This window comes from Pipistrellus hanaki (genome assembly GCF_964339955.1).
Source record: "Pipistrellus hanaki genome assembly, chromosome: 15".
NCBI classification, from domain to species: Eukaryota; Metazoa; Chordata; class Mammalia; order Chiroptera; family Vespertilionidae; genus Pipistrellus; species Pipistrellus hanaki.
Genome location: NC_140517.1, coordinates 26,125,009 through 26,138,220, shown reverse-complemented (window position 1 = coordinate 26,138,220; position 13,212 = coordinate 26,125,009). Strand labels below are relative to the sequence as shown.

The window sequence follows — 13,212 nt, the reverse complement described above, 5'->3', positions numbered from 1 at the left end:
GCCTCACCTCTGAGAACCTCTGTGGAACCCTGGGGTTCCAAGGGGCATACTTTGAGAAGTGTCAGTGTAGGCTTCTAACCGGGCAGCATGATTGGTCAGACCAGGCCCGGCTGGCAACTCAGAACCACCCTGCTGCCCATGCCACCCTCTCCCCCCTCCTACCTGGAGGCTGCAATCTCCGCCTTCTGCTTGGCAATGGTGGCAGCCCGCTCAGCCGCTTCCACGGCCCGGTCCACCTTCTCCCGGATCTTGCTGGCACGCAGCGGGATGAGGTTCTTGCGCTTGCCGCTGACGAGGATGTTCTGCTTGTACTTGCCCTCCTCTTTGGTGCCATCGGGGAAGGTCATGCAGCCGTAGCCATGCCGCCGGTTGCTGGCCCACTCGCCCTCGTACTTGAGCCCGTCGGAGCGCTGGCTCACGCCGAAGCCGGCCCGCTTGTCGTTCTTCCACTCGCCCACGTAGGTCTCGGTGGTGGTGGCGTCAATGTCGTCCTCGATGACCGACAGCTCGGCCTCGCCCTCGCCCAGGCTGATGGTGGAGTGGATGTCGCTGGCCGTGGAGCTGACGGTGCTCATGCCCGCCTCGCTGCGGAACGAGCTCTGCTTGCTGCGCTGGCTGGCCAGGCTGCTCTTGGACTCGGACTTGCGCAGCTTCAGGCCGCTCAGCAGCGAGCGCCGGAACAGCCCCTTCTTCTTGCTCTTGAGGATCTCAGAGTCGCTGTGGGCCACGAGCACGAAGCCCCCCCGGGACACGGCCGGGGAGCCGGCCACCGCGGGGGAGGCGTCCGGGTGCAGCGCGGCGCCGTTGGTGTGCTCGCTGCGCAGAGAGTTGATGGACGTCCTCAGGGGCGAGCGGATGACCGCCGCCATGCCGTAGGGGACACTCTGCCGCACACCGTAGCCTTGGCGCATGCCGCCGACCCACTGGCCCTGGTAGGTCCCTGTGGAGACAGAGGAGAAAGGATGACGGAGTGATGGAGGACGGGCACCTTACACGGTGGTCAGAGACCCGATGGTCCTCCTATCGTGGGACAACGCAGTGAGCTCAACAGACTCACGGTGTGCGTTTTTACAATGTACATCCCTCGTGGTTATTTTTAAAGACACTTTTATCCTGCTTCTCGCAGTTGCATTTTGTTCTCTCCCTTAGGAGTTGGGGGGAAGCGGGTAATGGGAGGCCAGGAGTCTGTGGTGCACCTTCGGGAGCACAGAATCACGGAGCACCTACACACGGGCCGAAGCCCCCCCCCCCCCCCCCCCCCCCAGGAAAAACTGGAGGGACGCGGTGAAGAAGAAAGCGGAAGCGCATCCCGGTGAGCGGCAGCTTCAGGGACACAGATCTGGGCTGCAAACAGCAGAGGAGACTACCTTCCCCACGGCCAGCAGCATCCAGGAATTTGGAAGAGCACTCGGCGAGGCACCTCTAACTGCACGGGGACCTCAGTGCTTCAAGGCCTTGTAGGGGTGTCGAACTCAATCAGAGAAGGGGCCAAAATCTAAAATCCAGCCTAAATCGCGGGCCGAATGGTTTACTGAACAGTCATAAACTGACAATGTCATAAACTGACAGCGGAGTGCAGTGATGACAGCGCGGTGCGGGCCACATTGCAAGGCCTGGCGGGCTGGATTTGGCCCACGGGCCTTGTGTTTGACACATGTGCCTTAAGGCTTGGAATTGGCCGAACCTGATGTCCCCGAAAGAACCAACAGGAGGGACTTGAAGAGACCTCTGTCACATTCCTAGCAGCCCTATTCACAATGGCCAACAGGTGGAAGCAACCCAGGTGCCCACGGAAGCATGTGTGAGCTAACAAAGGGGGATCTAGCCACACAGGGAATGCCATTCAGCTCAAAAGGGAAAAATTCTGGCCAAGGCTATAACGTGGATGAACCTTGAGGATATTACACTGAGTGAAATAAGCCAGTTACAAAAGGCCAAGAACTATATCATTCTATTTACATCAAGTATTTAGAATAGTTAGATTCATAAAAACAGAAAACAGAATGGTCATTGCCAGGGCTGGTGGGAGAGAGAAATGGGGTTGTTTAATGGAACAGAGTTGCTGTTTGAGGTGATGTATAAGTTTTGAAGCTAGAGGAGATGGTTGTATAACACTGGGAATGTAATTAAGGCCACTGAGCTGTGATTAAAACGGCATGGTTTTTGTTATCTGTATCTTACCATAACAAAAGTAAAAGAAAAAAACTCAGATTCTTGCTCTACCTGTGGCCGTGTGACTTCAGGCAAGTTTCTGGACCTCTCTGACCCTCCTTATCTATAATAGGAGGTTAAAATTCCCCATATTATGTGTCATTGTGAGAACTAAATGACTCAGCATGGTGCCATATGTGAAGTCAACCTCAATGCGCATCTGTCCTGTGTGTTATTAGAATCATTGCCAGGCCTTAGCAAAGCACTAATGAGGGGGACATTCTACCTACCTGGTGAGGGATTTGGGGGGGAATGGGGGGCGGGGGAGGGAGAGGGTTTCTGTCCCATTACCCTTCTAACTCATTATAGCAGAGGCTTAGAGACTACAAATCAGAGGCTCCGAGGCTAAAATTTGCCGATATACAGGTTTTATTTGCCCCATACAGCATTTCTATAAAAAACTGGAATCAACTGACAACATCTCAAATTCAAGAGATTTCACATAAAAGTTCAAATCTCTTGTTTCTCCTAAAAAGTACAAGACCTGGCCGCCCTGGGTCTTTCTTTTTTAAGACAGTAAAATGGACTGGAGTGCAGCAGTAGCTGCCCCATCTAGACAGGCACACCCCATCCGGTCTGCCCCGCTCCCCACTCCTCCCTGCTCTCTCCCACCGGGGCCACCTCCTTTATTTACCTGCCCTGCATGGGAGGCAAAACCCAAACTAAGTGTGGAATCCAAACACCTGGTCCCCAATGATTTGTCACTGACCAGCCCCCACTCCACACGGCCATCGCCCCCAAGTCAGAACGGGTCCTGACCACGCATGGGCTTCTCTGTCTCTGGGGCCTCATCCACACGGCCTGTGCTTCCTCAAAATTCCCACCTCCACCATTCCAATCACACCCAACCCTGCCCCGCTGTCACCCCCTCCTCAATAACAGCTGGGTGGACACTCCAGCCCACAGGGCTCCCCACCAAGCGGCAGCAGCATTGGGCCTGCAGCCACACTCCAGGGGGGACGCAGGAGAGTTGCCTGGGTTCGTCCACGTTTGCTGAATACATCTTCCCTGCTCAACCAGATGACAAGCTCCCCGGGGGAATGGGCCTTGAACTCTAGACGCCTCCTTCTTCACAGGACACAAACCCAGCCCTCGGAGGAGGATGCGCAAACAGCCCGGAATGGGCCAGGGCCCCAGGGACCCGAGAGCCCTCTGCTCCAGCAGAAGCAGCCCGTCCATTCAAAGCGGCCCCGCCCCAGGTGTCTCCTAGGGGCGGAGCCTGAGACCACATCCTTGTGCACGTGATTCGTAAGCGGAGGGGGCAGGAGGGAGGGAGGGCAGGGGGCAGCCAAGAGGGGGTGGTCTCAGCTGGACACCCGCCTCAGCCTGATGACATAGGGGGCTGAATGGAATCCATCCCACCCTGAGGTGAGGGGGTTAGACTTCTGAACCCCCGATGGTGGGGTTGGGGCACAGGGAGGCAGCTAAGGTAGGGAATAGACCTATGGCCATCAACACTGGAAGCTACCCCCGACTCGGGGCACTCTCTGCCCTCCTCCCCGTCAGGCGGCATGGCCCATGCTGGGCAGAGCACACCTTCTCCCCAAGGAGGCAGTGCGCCTCCATGCCCACAGCACTCTCTGCACCACCCCCCCAGGATCAGCCAGCTGGCTGGCAGCAGAGGACAGTCATGGAGGGCCAGGCCAAGGCAGTGGCTGGCTGTGTCACTCAGCATCCCAGCATGGCTCATGCTGGGCGGAGACTCCAAGGCTAGCCTCGGTCCACGGTTACAAGGCAGGCTCTGCAGCCGGTGGCCTCTCCCCTGCCTGGGTGGGAGGTGGCCTGCGGGAAGCTGGCCCTTCACAAGGCCAGACGGCTGCCTGGACAGTGGCCTTTCTGCAGCCCCTGGAGCTGGCAACGGGCTGCCATTGCAAGGACTCTCACCTCCAAAGCTCATTCCTGCCTTACTGCCCCTTCGGCTTGTGAGCTGGGGGTGGCGCTGCCAGTTAAATCTGCATTTCACCTGAACAACAAACACTTTGCCAGGGGACACTGCATGGGACATAGCTATACGAGGGAAGATCGGGCAGATGATCTGAAAGCAGATTTAGCCAGCACCCCATAGGTTATTTTGCTGAATATGGCCACCCCACGGGAACCTCCCAAGACGACACCAGGGTTTTGCCGAGACTGGGGTGCTAAGGAGGCAGCCCCTCCCACACCGAGGATCCCCTGCAAAGGAAAGAGACCAACCACCCTGCCCCCACACCGCTGCTTCCCTGCAAAGGAGGCAGGACTTACAGATAAGGATGGAGTGAAAGCTAAAGAGCAAAAGCAGAATGGACGCCCTTCCAGACAAAGCTGGGGCTGCTGCGAGAGGAGCCGGGGTCCTGGGTGCCAGAGGAAGCCGGTGCTGGCAGGTCTACTCCTGCACGAATTTCATGCATCGGGCCTCCGGTGTATACATAATTTAAAATTCTCAAAACGAGACAAAGAGGAGCTGATCAAGTTCTAGGGGCTCTTGCGGGCAGAGCCAGGGCCCTGGGCTTTAAAACAAGCTCCTGTGGCCAAAGGGTCCTGCCGGGCGGTCCACCCAGAGGTGCTGGAGCTCTGAGGACTTAGGCTTATCCTCCTGCATGATGGAGGTGACCCCTGTGCCACACGCGGGTCCAAATCCTTATGTAGCACGCACATAAAGGCCCTGGGCGTGAGGGGCGGCCAGGCCTGCCTGCCCAGTCTGCAGCCTTGTTGTCTTAGCATTTCTGCCCCCCGTGGGAACATAGCTCTGATTTCATAACTGACGTCAATAAGAAAATGGATTTAGTTATACAAAACACTCTCCAGATGAGCTCTGCTGGGACTGGCCTGGGCAGCCGGCCTCATGGCTCCACAGCAAGGGAGGCAAAGAGCAAGAGGGAGAGTGCAGGCCAGCTCAGCAAGGAGGCGGCTGCAGCAGTCGATCCCGCCCGAGGAAGGCTCCTGGGGCATCTAGGCCGGCCCTCGGGGGGCCTCCTCTCATGCTGTCTTCTCTCTCTCGTTGAGGAGGGTGGGAGGGAGCTCCCTACCGCCCAGAACACCAGCAAGACCTGGACAGAAGATCTGAGTGGACTCGGATGAGGAAATAAACCTCCCTAAACCTCGCCTGTCAAACGCCAACTGGAATGATCCAGACGGCGGGGAAGAGAGACAAGGCAAGACCACCAGTGGATCCCACACTGGAAAAGCACCAGCATCCCCCAACCCCCACCCCCACCAGGCACGTTAAACCCGAGTTTCCGACCCCACAGGATGGTGCACTCAAGAATCTGCATTCCTAATGAGCATCCGGGCAAGGCGACGCTGTGCTCCGGGGACCCCACTCTGAGTTCCGCTCCAGCACCTGGCACAGCAGCACGTGGCTTGTGTGGGCACCAGTGTTGTTTGGTTCTAAATCTGAAAACCAGAGCCCTGGGCCAGACCACGGTCTGGCTAGCTGAGATCTGGCCTCAACCCCAGCCCCAGCATACTGGGTAAAGTGGGGGTCAGCTGTAGCCAAGGTACCTGCCTCAGGCCTATGCCGTCTCACACATTATTTTCCTCCTCTGCAGCCCTACCCATCAGCTGAAGTTCTGGAGCCTTCATCACATGCCCAGAGACCAGCCTCATGGAAAATGCAGTCCCACTATGTGCTGGCCTCCAGAGTGGCTTGAAGATGCCCGGCCAGATGAAACGGGCTCTGACCCTTGCAGCCCCAGCCCTTGGTGCATGTGAGACTTGGCCAGGAGAACCCCATGTAGAAGGGCATCCCCCTGCGGGCAACAGGCGGCATTTACAAAGCTCCAGGCCCCCTTTGTCACAGCTGAGCCAATGCCCTTTGTCCTGCCTTCTTGTCTCATCCGTCCCAACGGTGGGCAGAGGGCCGTTTGACCAGGATGAAGATGTACCAAGTAGTACTTCAGTCCTCCTTTTGCTTCACAGTTCAACCAGGAAGTGGTTTTCCACCCCCCACCCCCACCCCCAGACTCTGTGAGCACAAATGTCAGAGTAAACTTTGTCCTCAGTGAGAAAGACCTCCACAGCAACTTCCCCAGGCAAGGGCCACCCCCAAATCACCAGGCCAGCAGGACTCTGAAGTGACCAGCGGGGAAGCTACTGCTTCCCAAAGGTCCCTGAAGATAAGATGAAAGCCACCTGTTGTGTTTATATGCTTTTAAAAAGAGAGCGGGAGAGGCATACATGTCCCCAGGCCCCGACTCTGACCTAATGAACCGGGATGGCAGGGATGACCAGGGGGCCTGTCACTGTCACAGCTCCCGGTGACTTCTCAGCAGGGCATCCTGGGCGTTAGGGATGTGGAAAAGGAATATCAGGAGGTGAAGCAACTAGTTCAAGGCCACCCCACTCAGGGGAGCAGCATCACAGCACAGGTGGTATCCAATGTTCTGAAACCTTCCTTAGTTTACACTGTATCCTGGACTTACCGCTGCCTTTTCTACATCATTAATAATGGTTGCAACTAGTATAACACGTGAACGTGCCACAGTCCTACACATTACAAGCCAACCCCGTCCTGCGAATACTTAAGTAGTTCTCATTTTTTATAGTGAATCTTTGTACATAATGTTAAGTTATATCCTTGGATAAATTCCTAGAATGAAACTGCTTGATCAAAAGGAAGATTTTTTTTTTTTCTTCTTACAGAGAGGAAGGGAGATAGATAGAGAGCTAGAAACGTCGATGAGAGAGAAACATCGACCAGCTGCCTCCTACACACCTCCCACCGGGGATGTGCCCGCAACCAATGTACATGCCCTTGACCGGAATCGAACCCAAACTTTCAGTCCGTAGACTGACGCTCTACCATTGAGCCAAACCGGTTTCGGCCAAAAGGAAGATTTTAAAGAAGGTTTTTGTTTTTTTTATAAATTGCCCTTGGAAAAGACCACATAAGAGTGATTATTTTCCCCACATCATCACCAACACCGGAAAGTATCACTTTTAAAAATCTGTTTTAGCGGGCTCTGAAGAGTTATAGCTAGTGGAATTTGTTATGGGATGAAATATGTCCCCCGAAATCCATATGTTGGAACCCTAACCCCTGGTACCATAGGCTGTACCCACATTTAGAGATGTGGTCTTTAAAGAAATGATTAAGATAAAATTAGGTTGTTAGGCAGTGAGCACATGAAAAGATGCTCACCATCACTGATCATGAGGGAAATGCAAATCAAAACCACACCGATGCCACCTTACACCCACTGTAATGGCTGCTATCGCCAAACAAAAACCGGAAACAAGTGCTGGGGAGGATGTGGGGAAGCAGGAACCCATGTGCACTGCTGGTGGGAACACAACATAGCTCACCCACCGTGGAAACGTCTGGCAGCTCCTCAAGAAATTAAACACAGAATTGCCATATGATCCAGCAATTCCACTTCTGGACATATACCCCCCCCCCCAGAAAAAAAAAAAAAAATGAAAGCAGGGTCTCAAAGAGACATTTGCATACTCACTATTCACAACAGCCAAGAAGTGCAAGCAACCCAAGTGTCCATGGAAGGACAAATAGATAAAGCAAATGTGTCCATCCACACAATGGACTATTTCTCAGCCTTAAAGTGGAAGAAATCCTGTCACACACTGCAGCACAAATCAATCGTGAGAGCGTTATACTAAGAAAATAAGCCAGATACAAAAAGACAATTACAGTATGATTCCACTTACATGAGGTACTTAGATCAGTACAGTGAGTAGGAAGATGGTGCCAGGGGCTGGGGGAAGGGCAATGGGGAATTATTATTTAATGGGCTCAGAGTTTCATTTTTACCAGATGAAAAGCTTTCTGGAAGTGGATGGGTGATGGCTGCACAACATTCTGAATGTATTTAAAACAGGTAAGCCCTGGCTGGTGTGGCTCAGTAGTGGTTGGGGCTCCTATGGGAGGCAACCAATCAATGTGTCTCTCTCACATCGATGTTTCTCTCTCTTCCCCCTCGCCACCCCCACTTCCCCTGCCTTAGTCATTTCCGTTTTCTTTAAAAACCAATGGAGCCAAAACCGGTTTGGCTCAGTGGTAGAGCATCGGTCTGCGGAATGGAAGGTCCCAGGTTCGATTCTGGTCAAGGGCATGTACCTTGGTTGCGGGCACATTCCCAGTAGGGGGTGTGCAAGAGGCAGCTGATTGATGATTCTCTCTCATCGATGTTTCTAACTCTCTATCTCTCTTCCTGGTTGTGGGGCACATGCAAGAGGCAACCAATCAATGTGTCTCTCTCACATGGATCATTCTCTTTATCTCTCCCCCTCCTTCCCTTCCACTCTCTCTGAAAAACAATGGAAAAAAATATCCTTGGATGAGGATTTTTAGAAAAGAAAAAGAGAGAAAGAGAGAGACCATTAGGGTGGGCCATGCTTCAAGAGGACTGATGTCCCTCTAAGAAGAGGAAGCGACACAGGGGCACGTGCACAGAGGGACAACCATGTGAAGAGGCAGTGAGAGGGGAGCCACCTGCAAGCCAAGGAGACAAGGAGAGAGGCCGCAGCGGAGCCCAACTCTGTCAGCACCTTGCTTTGGCCTCCCCGCCTCCAGAACGGTGAGACAGCAGGTGTTAGTTAAGACCCCAGAGTGATTTTCTGCTGTGACAGCCCTGGAAACTCTTACAGAACTCTGGGCCTCTAGTCAGGTGACATACTATATAAGCACAAAGTAAACGTTAGGAGGACAAACTAAGAGAAAGAATGAAAAGTCATGTTGCCAAGAACATATATATTTTAAAAGAGAGCCTTCTCCCCACCTCTAGGACACAGGAGAAAAGTTTCTGGAGAAATAGAACCTGAAGAGCATGCCCGGGGGGACACCAGCAGAGAGGAGGGGGGTAGAGGAGGAGGCATGGCCCAGACACAGGACTATTAAAGGTGAGTCATTCTGAACTGAGACCCTGCCTGCTTCCCCGGCCAATTCGGCTGACGTTACTACACCTGGCACGAGAGAAGGGTCCTCTGAAGACTGAGCCGGGCCAGGAGCGAAGGCTTCCACATGCAGAGCTTCCAGCTCTTTGGTTCGTTACTTAAGTCAATGAACAGCCAAGGGGCATCAGACATTTGGAGAAAGCCTCCAACAGAGAAGACAAACCCAAAACATACAAATAAATGGGAAAAGGGTTTGTGCGAATCATGGAAAATGCAAAGTGTGGAAGAAGACATCAGAGAAGCCAGCAATTATACCTTCAAATCAAATACTGCATCCACAAAATGAGAATCAAATGCAGTAAAAAAGGAAACATGGGAGAAAGAGAAAGCTCCTGGAAATTAAAACCATGATGGCTAAAATAACAATTTTGATCAATGAGTTGGAAGCTAAGTTCAACAAAATCTTTCAATAAACTGGAACAAAGAAGTGAGCAAAGGAGTAAGAAATAGTGAGATCAGAGTCACCCAGAGGCCCCAAATCTAGTGGAACCTTGGTTCTTGAACTTAATTCGTTCCGGAAGGCTGCTTGAAAACCAAATCATTTTTTTTCCCATTAGAAACAATGTAAATTGAATTTATTTGTTCCAGGCCCACAAATGATTCCCTGTTTTAACCTTGCTTGTATACAATGCATGTCTAATGTACTACTTAATCTACAAACAATTTAAAAACAAAAAGGACATGAAATGTATAGTAAAAATGAAAACTCAATAATAATAACAGCAATAAAAGTAAAAAAGAAAACAAAAACTATTCACAGCACAATTACCCAAGATGTTAACAACATGAGGTTTAGTGGTAAACTGACTCCTACTTGCACATTCTCCCCTTTGTTGCCTGAGAGACAGGTATCAGCGTGAAAGGGTTGAAAACCAAATTGTTCAAGGTGCAAGATGTTCAAGAACCGAGGTTTGACTGTAATAGGAGTTCCAGAGATCAATGAAGGAAAACCACCAAAGGTACAAAACAGGGAAGTGCTCCAGAATTGCAGGATGTGAGTGTCCAGGCTGAAGGGGCTCACAGTCACCTGGCATGAGCAAGAAAATGACTCATCCTGAGACATGGCATTATGAAATTTCAGAACTCCAATGAGCAAAGATCCCAAATGCTTCCGGAGAAAAAGAAAAACAGACTGCACGTCAAGGACCAAGCATCAGAACGGCAAGAGACTTCTCAACAGCAACACCAAAACCTAGAAATAAGTGGGTGGAATTGCCCCATCCCCACCACCAAATTCTGAACAAAAATATTATTAATCTAGAATTCTACACACAATCAATTTACCAATCAAGTTATCAAGCCACAAAACTGTATCTTCCATGTATCCTTTCTCAGAAAGTTACTACAGGATGTACTCCACCGAAGATGAGGGAGTAAACCAAGAAGGAGGAAGACACAGGGAAGGTCCAACACAGAAAATTTCCAGGAAGAAGGGGGGTTAGTGCAAATGGAGCTACATATATGTACAGATCCCCATATGTATGTATTAGAGCCCAGTGCACAAATTCATGCATTGGGTTTGGCTTGCCCAATTGGGGCAATCGGGGCTGGCTGGCCAGGGGGAAGGGCCATGGGAGGTTAGCTGGCCAGGCCCACCCCATCAGGCCAGTTGGAGGCTGCAGTGTGCAGTCATTCTGGTCATTCTGGTTGCTTGACTTTTTAAAAATATATATATTTTATTGATTTTGTACAGAGAGGAAGGGAGAGAGATAGAGAGCTAGAAACATCGATGAGAATCATCGATCAGCTGCCTCTTGCACACCCCCTACTGGGGATGTGCCCACAACCAAGGTACATGCCCTTGACCAGAATCGAACCTGGGACCTTTCAGTCCCCAAGCCAACGCTCTATCCATTGAGCCAAACCGGTTTTGGCGAGGTTGCTTGACTTTTATATGTAAAGATATGACTTCTAGAAAGCAATAAATGAAAATGTACAAACATATAAAAAGTAGGTGTACATGCATGTATATATTATTTGTAGAGAATCTGGTGGGTTTGTTCATGTGACAAGCTGCATTGTATCTTCCTGAGCATTTGGAAAGGAACAACCAGTAATTTCAAGAAAGCTCTGCGATTGCAAAAATGAGGCAATTACTAATTAAAGTTGCACATGACACGTGTACAGAATCAGAGTGTATTCCTTGGCTCAATAATAAGAAATACTTACATTAGTCTTTTAATAATGAAAAAATTGACTATGGTTAACCAAAAATTGTGAAAAAATACTGGAATGGTTAGGGAAGGTAAGAGGAAGAGTATTCTAAAAGACTAAAAAAATCAACATCTACCATAGTAGGAAGCCAATAGATGATGGCTAAAAGTGAGAATGAACCCAGAAAGCAGTAAGAGCACGTATGCAGCAACGTGGAGATAAGTCTCTGAAGACGCCGCTGAAAGAGTTGGAAGCTGTAGCTCAGGGCCGCAGCAGATGGGTGGGGGCCAGCGTCCTGCTGAGTTTTGTTCTAGGCACTGTCTTGGCTTTGGCACTGACATCGTGAACTATGGGCTCACCGTATCTTTTCAAGATTAGACATTTTCAAGGGGGAACAGGAGGAAAGCTCCCTTTATGAGGAGGTTCTCACAATGGAGATACTATCCTCCTTTTCCCAGCTTCAGACACCCAGGCTCGGAGAGGATCTGTGCCTCCTGGGGGCGGGGACCTGAACTCCCACACGAAGCTCCGGAGAATGGCCTGGTGAATGAATGCCCAGCTCATACACTGAAATGGTTGGTGGGGGAAACAGAAAGAGGGGGAGAGGTGGCAGGGCAGAGGACTCCGGGGAGAAGGCTCCCTCAGACGCCCTCAGACTCACACAGACCGGAGGCAGGAACGTGCCTGGGTGAGGCCACAGGCATCTAGGGCAGACTAGCCAGGAAGCAACCCCAAGCCTTCCTCGGCCTCGGAGAGGGGTACTCAGGTCTCTGCCCGCCCCCAACAGATATCACAGCTGCCCTGTCCACCCTCAACTTTCTGTAAATGCCAAAAGCCTCTGTTTAATCACAACCCCCTCCTTGCCCAGGCCCCTTGGGGGGCCCTCACAGATGAGCATTTCTCAGAAAGGTTGCTCAGCGGACGATGAGCCCCAGAGCTGGGCTGTATTTCCAAGCTGTGCCCCAAACCTCTAGAGAGAACCCCTGGAATGTTCCCAGTGGACCCCAGTGGCCTCTGCAGAGGAGAAGGCTGGGCTCGGGGCTCCCCACAGGACATAGAGGTATAGCATCAGTTTCACACAGGGCATGCTCCCAAGGGCAGGGTTGGTACAGGGGCCCCCAGCCTGGGGTGGTTACAGTGGGGGGCCATGTGGAGAGAAATTAAGCTTTTCCTGACCTCTCCCTGAGATGTGGCTGGGCAGCAAACCACCGTGGTGCCACCCACAGAAATGGCACCTCCTGTGAGGATGACTGCAAACAGCCCAGGATAACGTTACGTCCAGGCCTGTCTAGGCCGGAGCAGGGCCGGAGAGCTCGGGATGAATCTCACGCCCACGCTTCCGGACACCAGAGCGGCCAGCCAAGGGCGGAGAGGGCCAAGGACACACAGCGCCCACAGCCCACGCCCACCTCTGTGGCCCTGAGAATGCCACTCCAAGCTTAGGGAAGGGACATCCAGTACTGTGCCTTCATGCCCCAGGATGCTGCTGGCCAGAGCAGAGAGAACACTGAGGGCTCTACAGGTGGGTTCTGATAAACAGAATAGAGATCCTGACCCTTTCTGGGGTCCCCCTACCTCTGATCGCACCTAGTTCCTCTGTCAGGGACTGGGGGCTGGGACCTGGCCAGACCCCATCCCAGTCACACTGGCTGGGGCAGAGCACTCCTTCCAGGCACCTGTCAGTGCTGGTTGCACAGGCAGCAGACTGGGTCTCCCAGGCTGACAGGCCCTGGAGGGAGGGCCTGTGTCTGTGCTCTGCTGCCCTCCAAGAGCCTCAGCACCTGGGTGGTCATGGTGCCCATGGTCAGCTGGAGACCACTAAGGGTCTGACGCCAGTGCTCAGCCCACCCCTCTGATTCCCACAAGCTCACAGTCACCCAGGCAACCCCCTGCCCAGCTTGCCCAGAAACCCCGCACATGCCAGGGACCCAGTTTCTAGTTAATGCTCTTCACTGTCCT

General features: G+C 52.2%; 1 protein-coding gene across 2 annotated transcripts in view; it reads right to left on the bottom strand.

Annotated features, from left to right (window-relative positions):
* JPH3 (junctophilin 3) overlaps positions 1–13,212 on the bottom strand; it is an 86,041-nt gene that overhangs the window by 60,032 nt on the left and 12,797 nt on the right. For both annotated transcript variants that reach the window (XM_084905036.1, XM_084905037.1), the window contains exon 2: positions 163–940. In XM_084905036.1, coding sequence (XP_084761162.1) covers positions 163–940 — 778 coding nt within the window. The remainder of the gene's footprint in view (positions 1–162; positions 941–13,212) is intronic.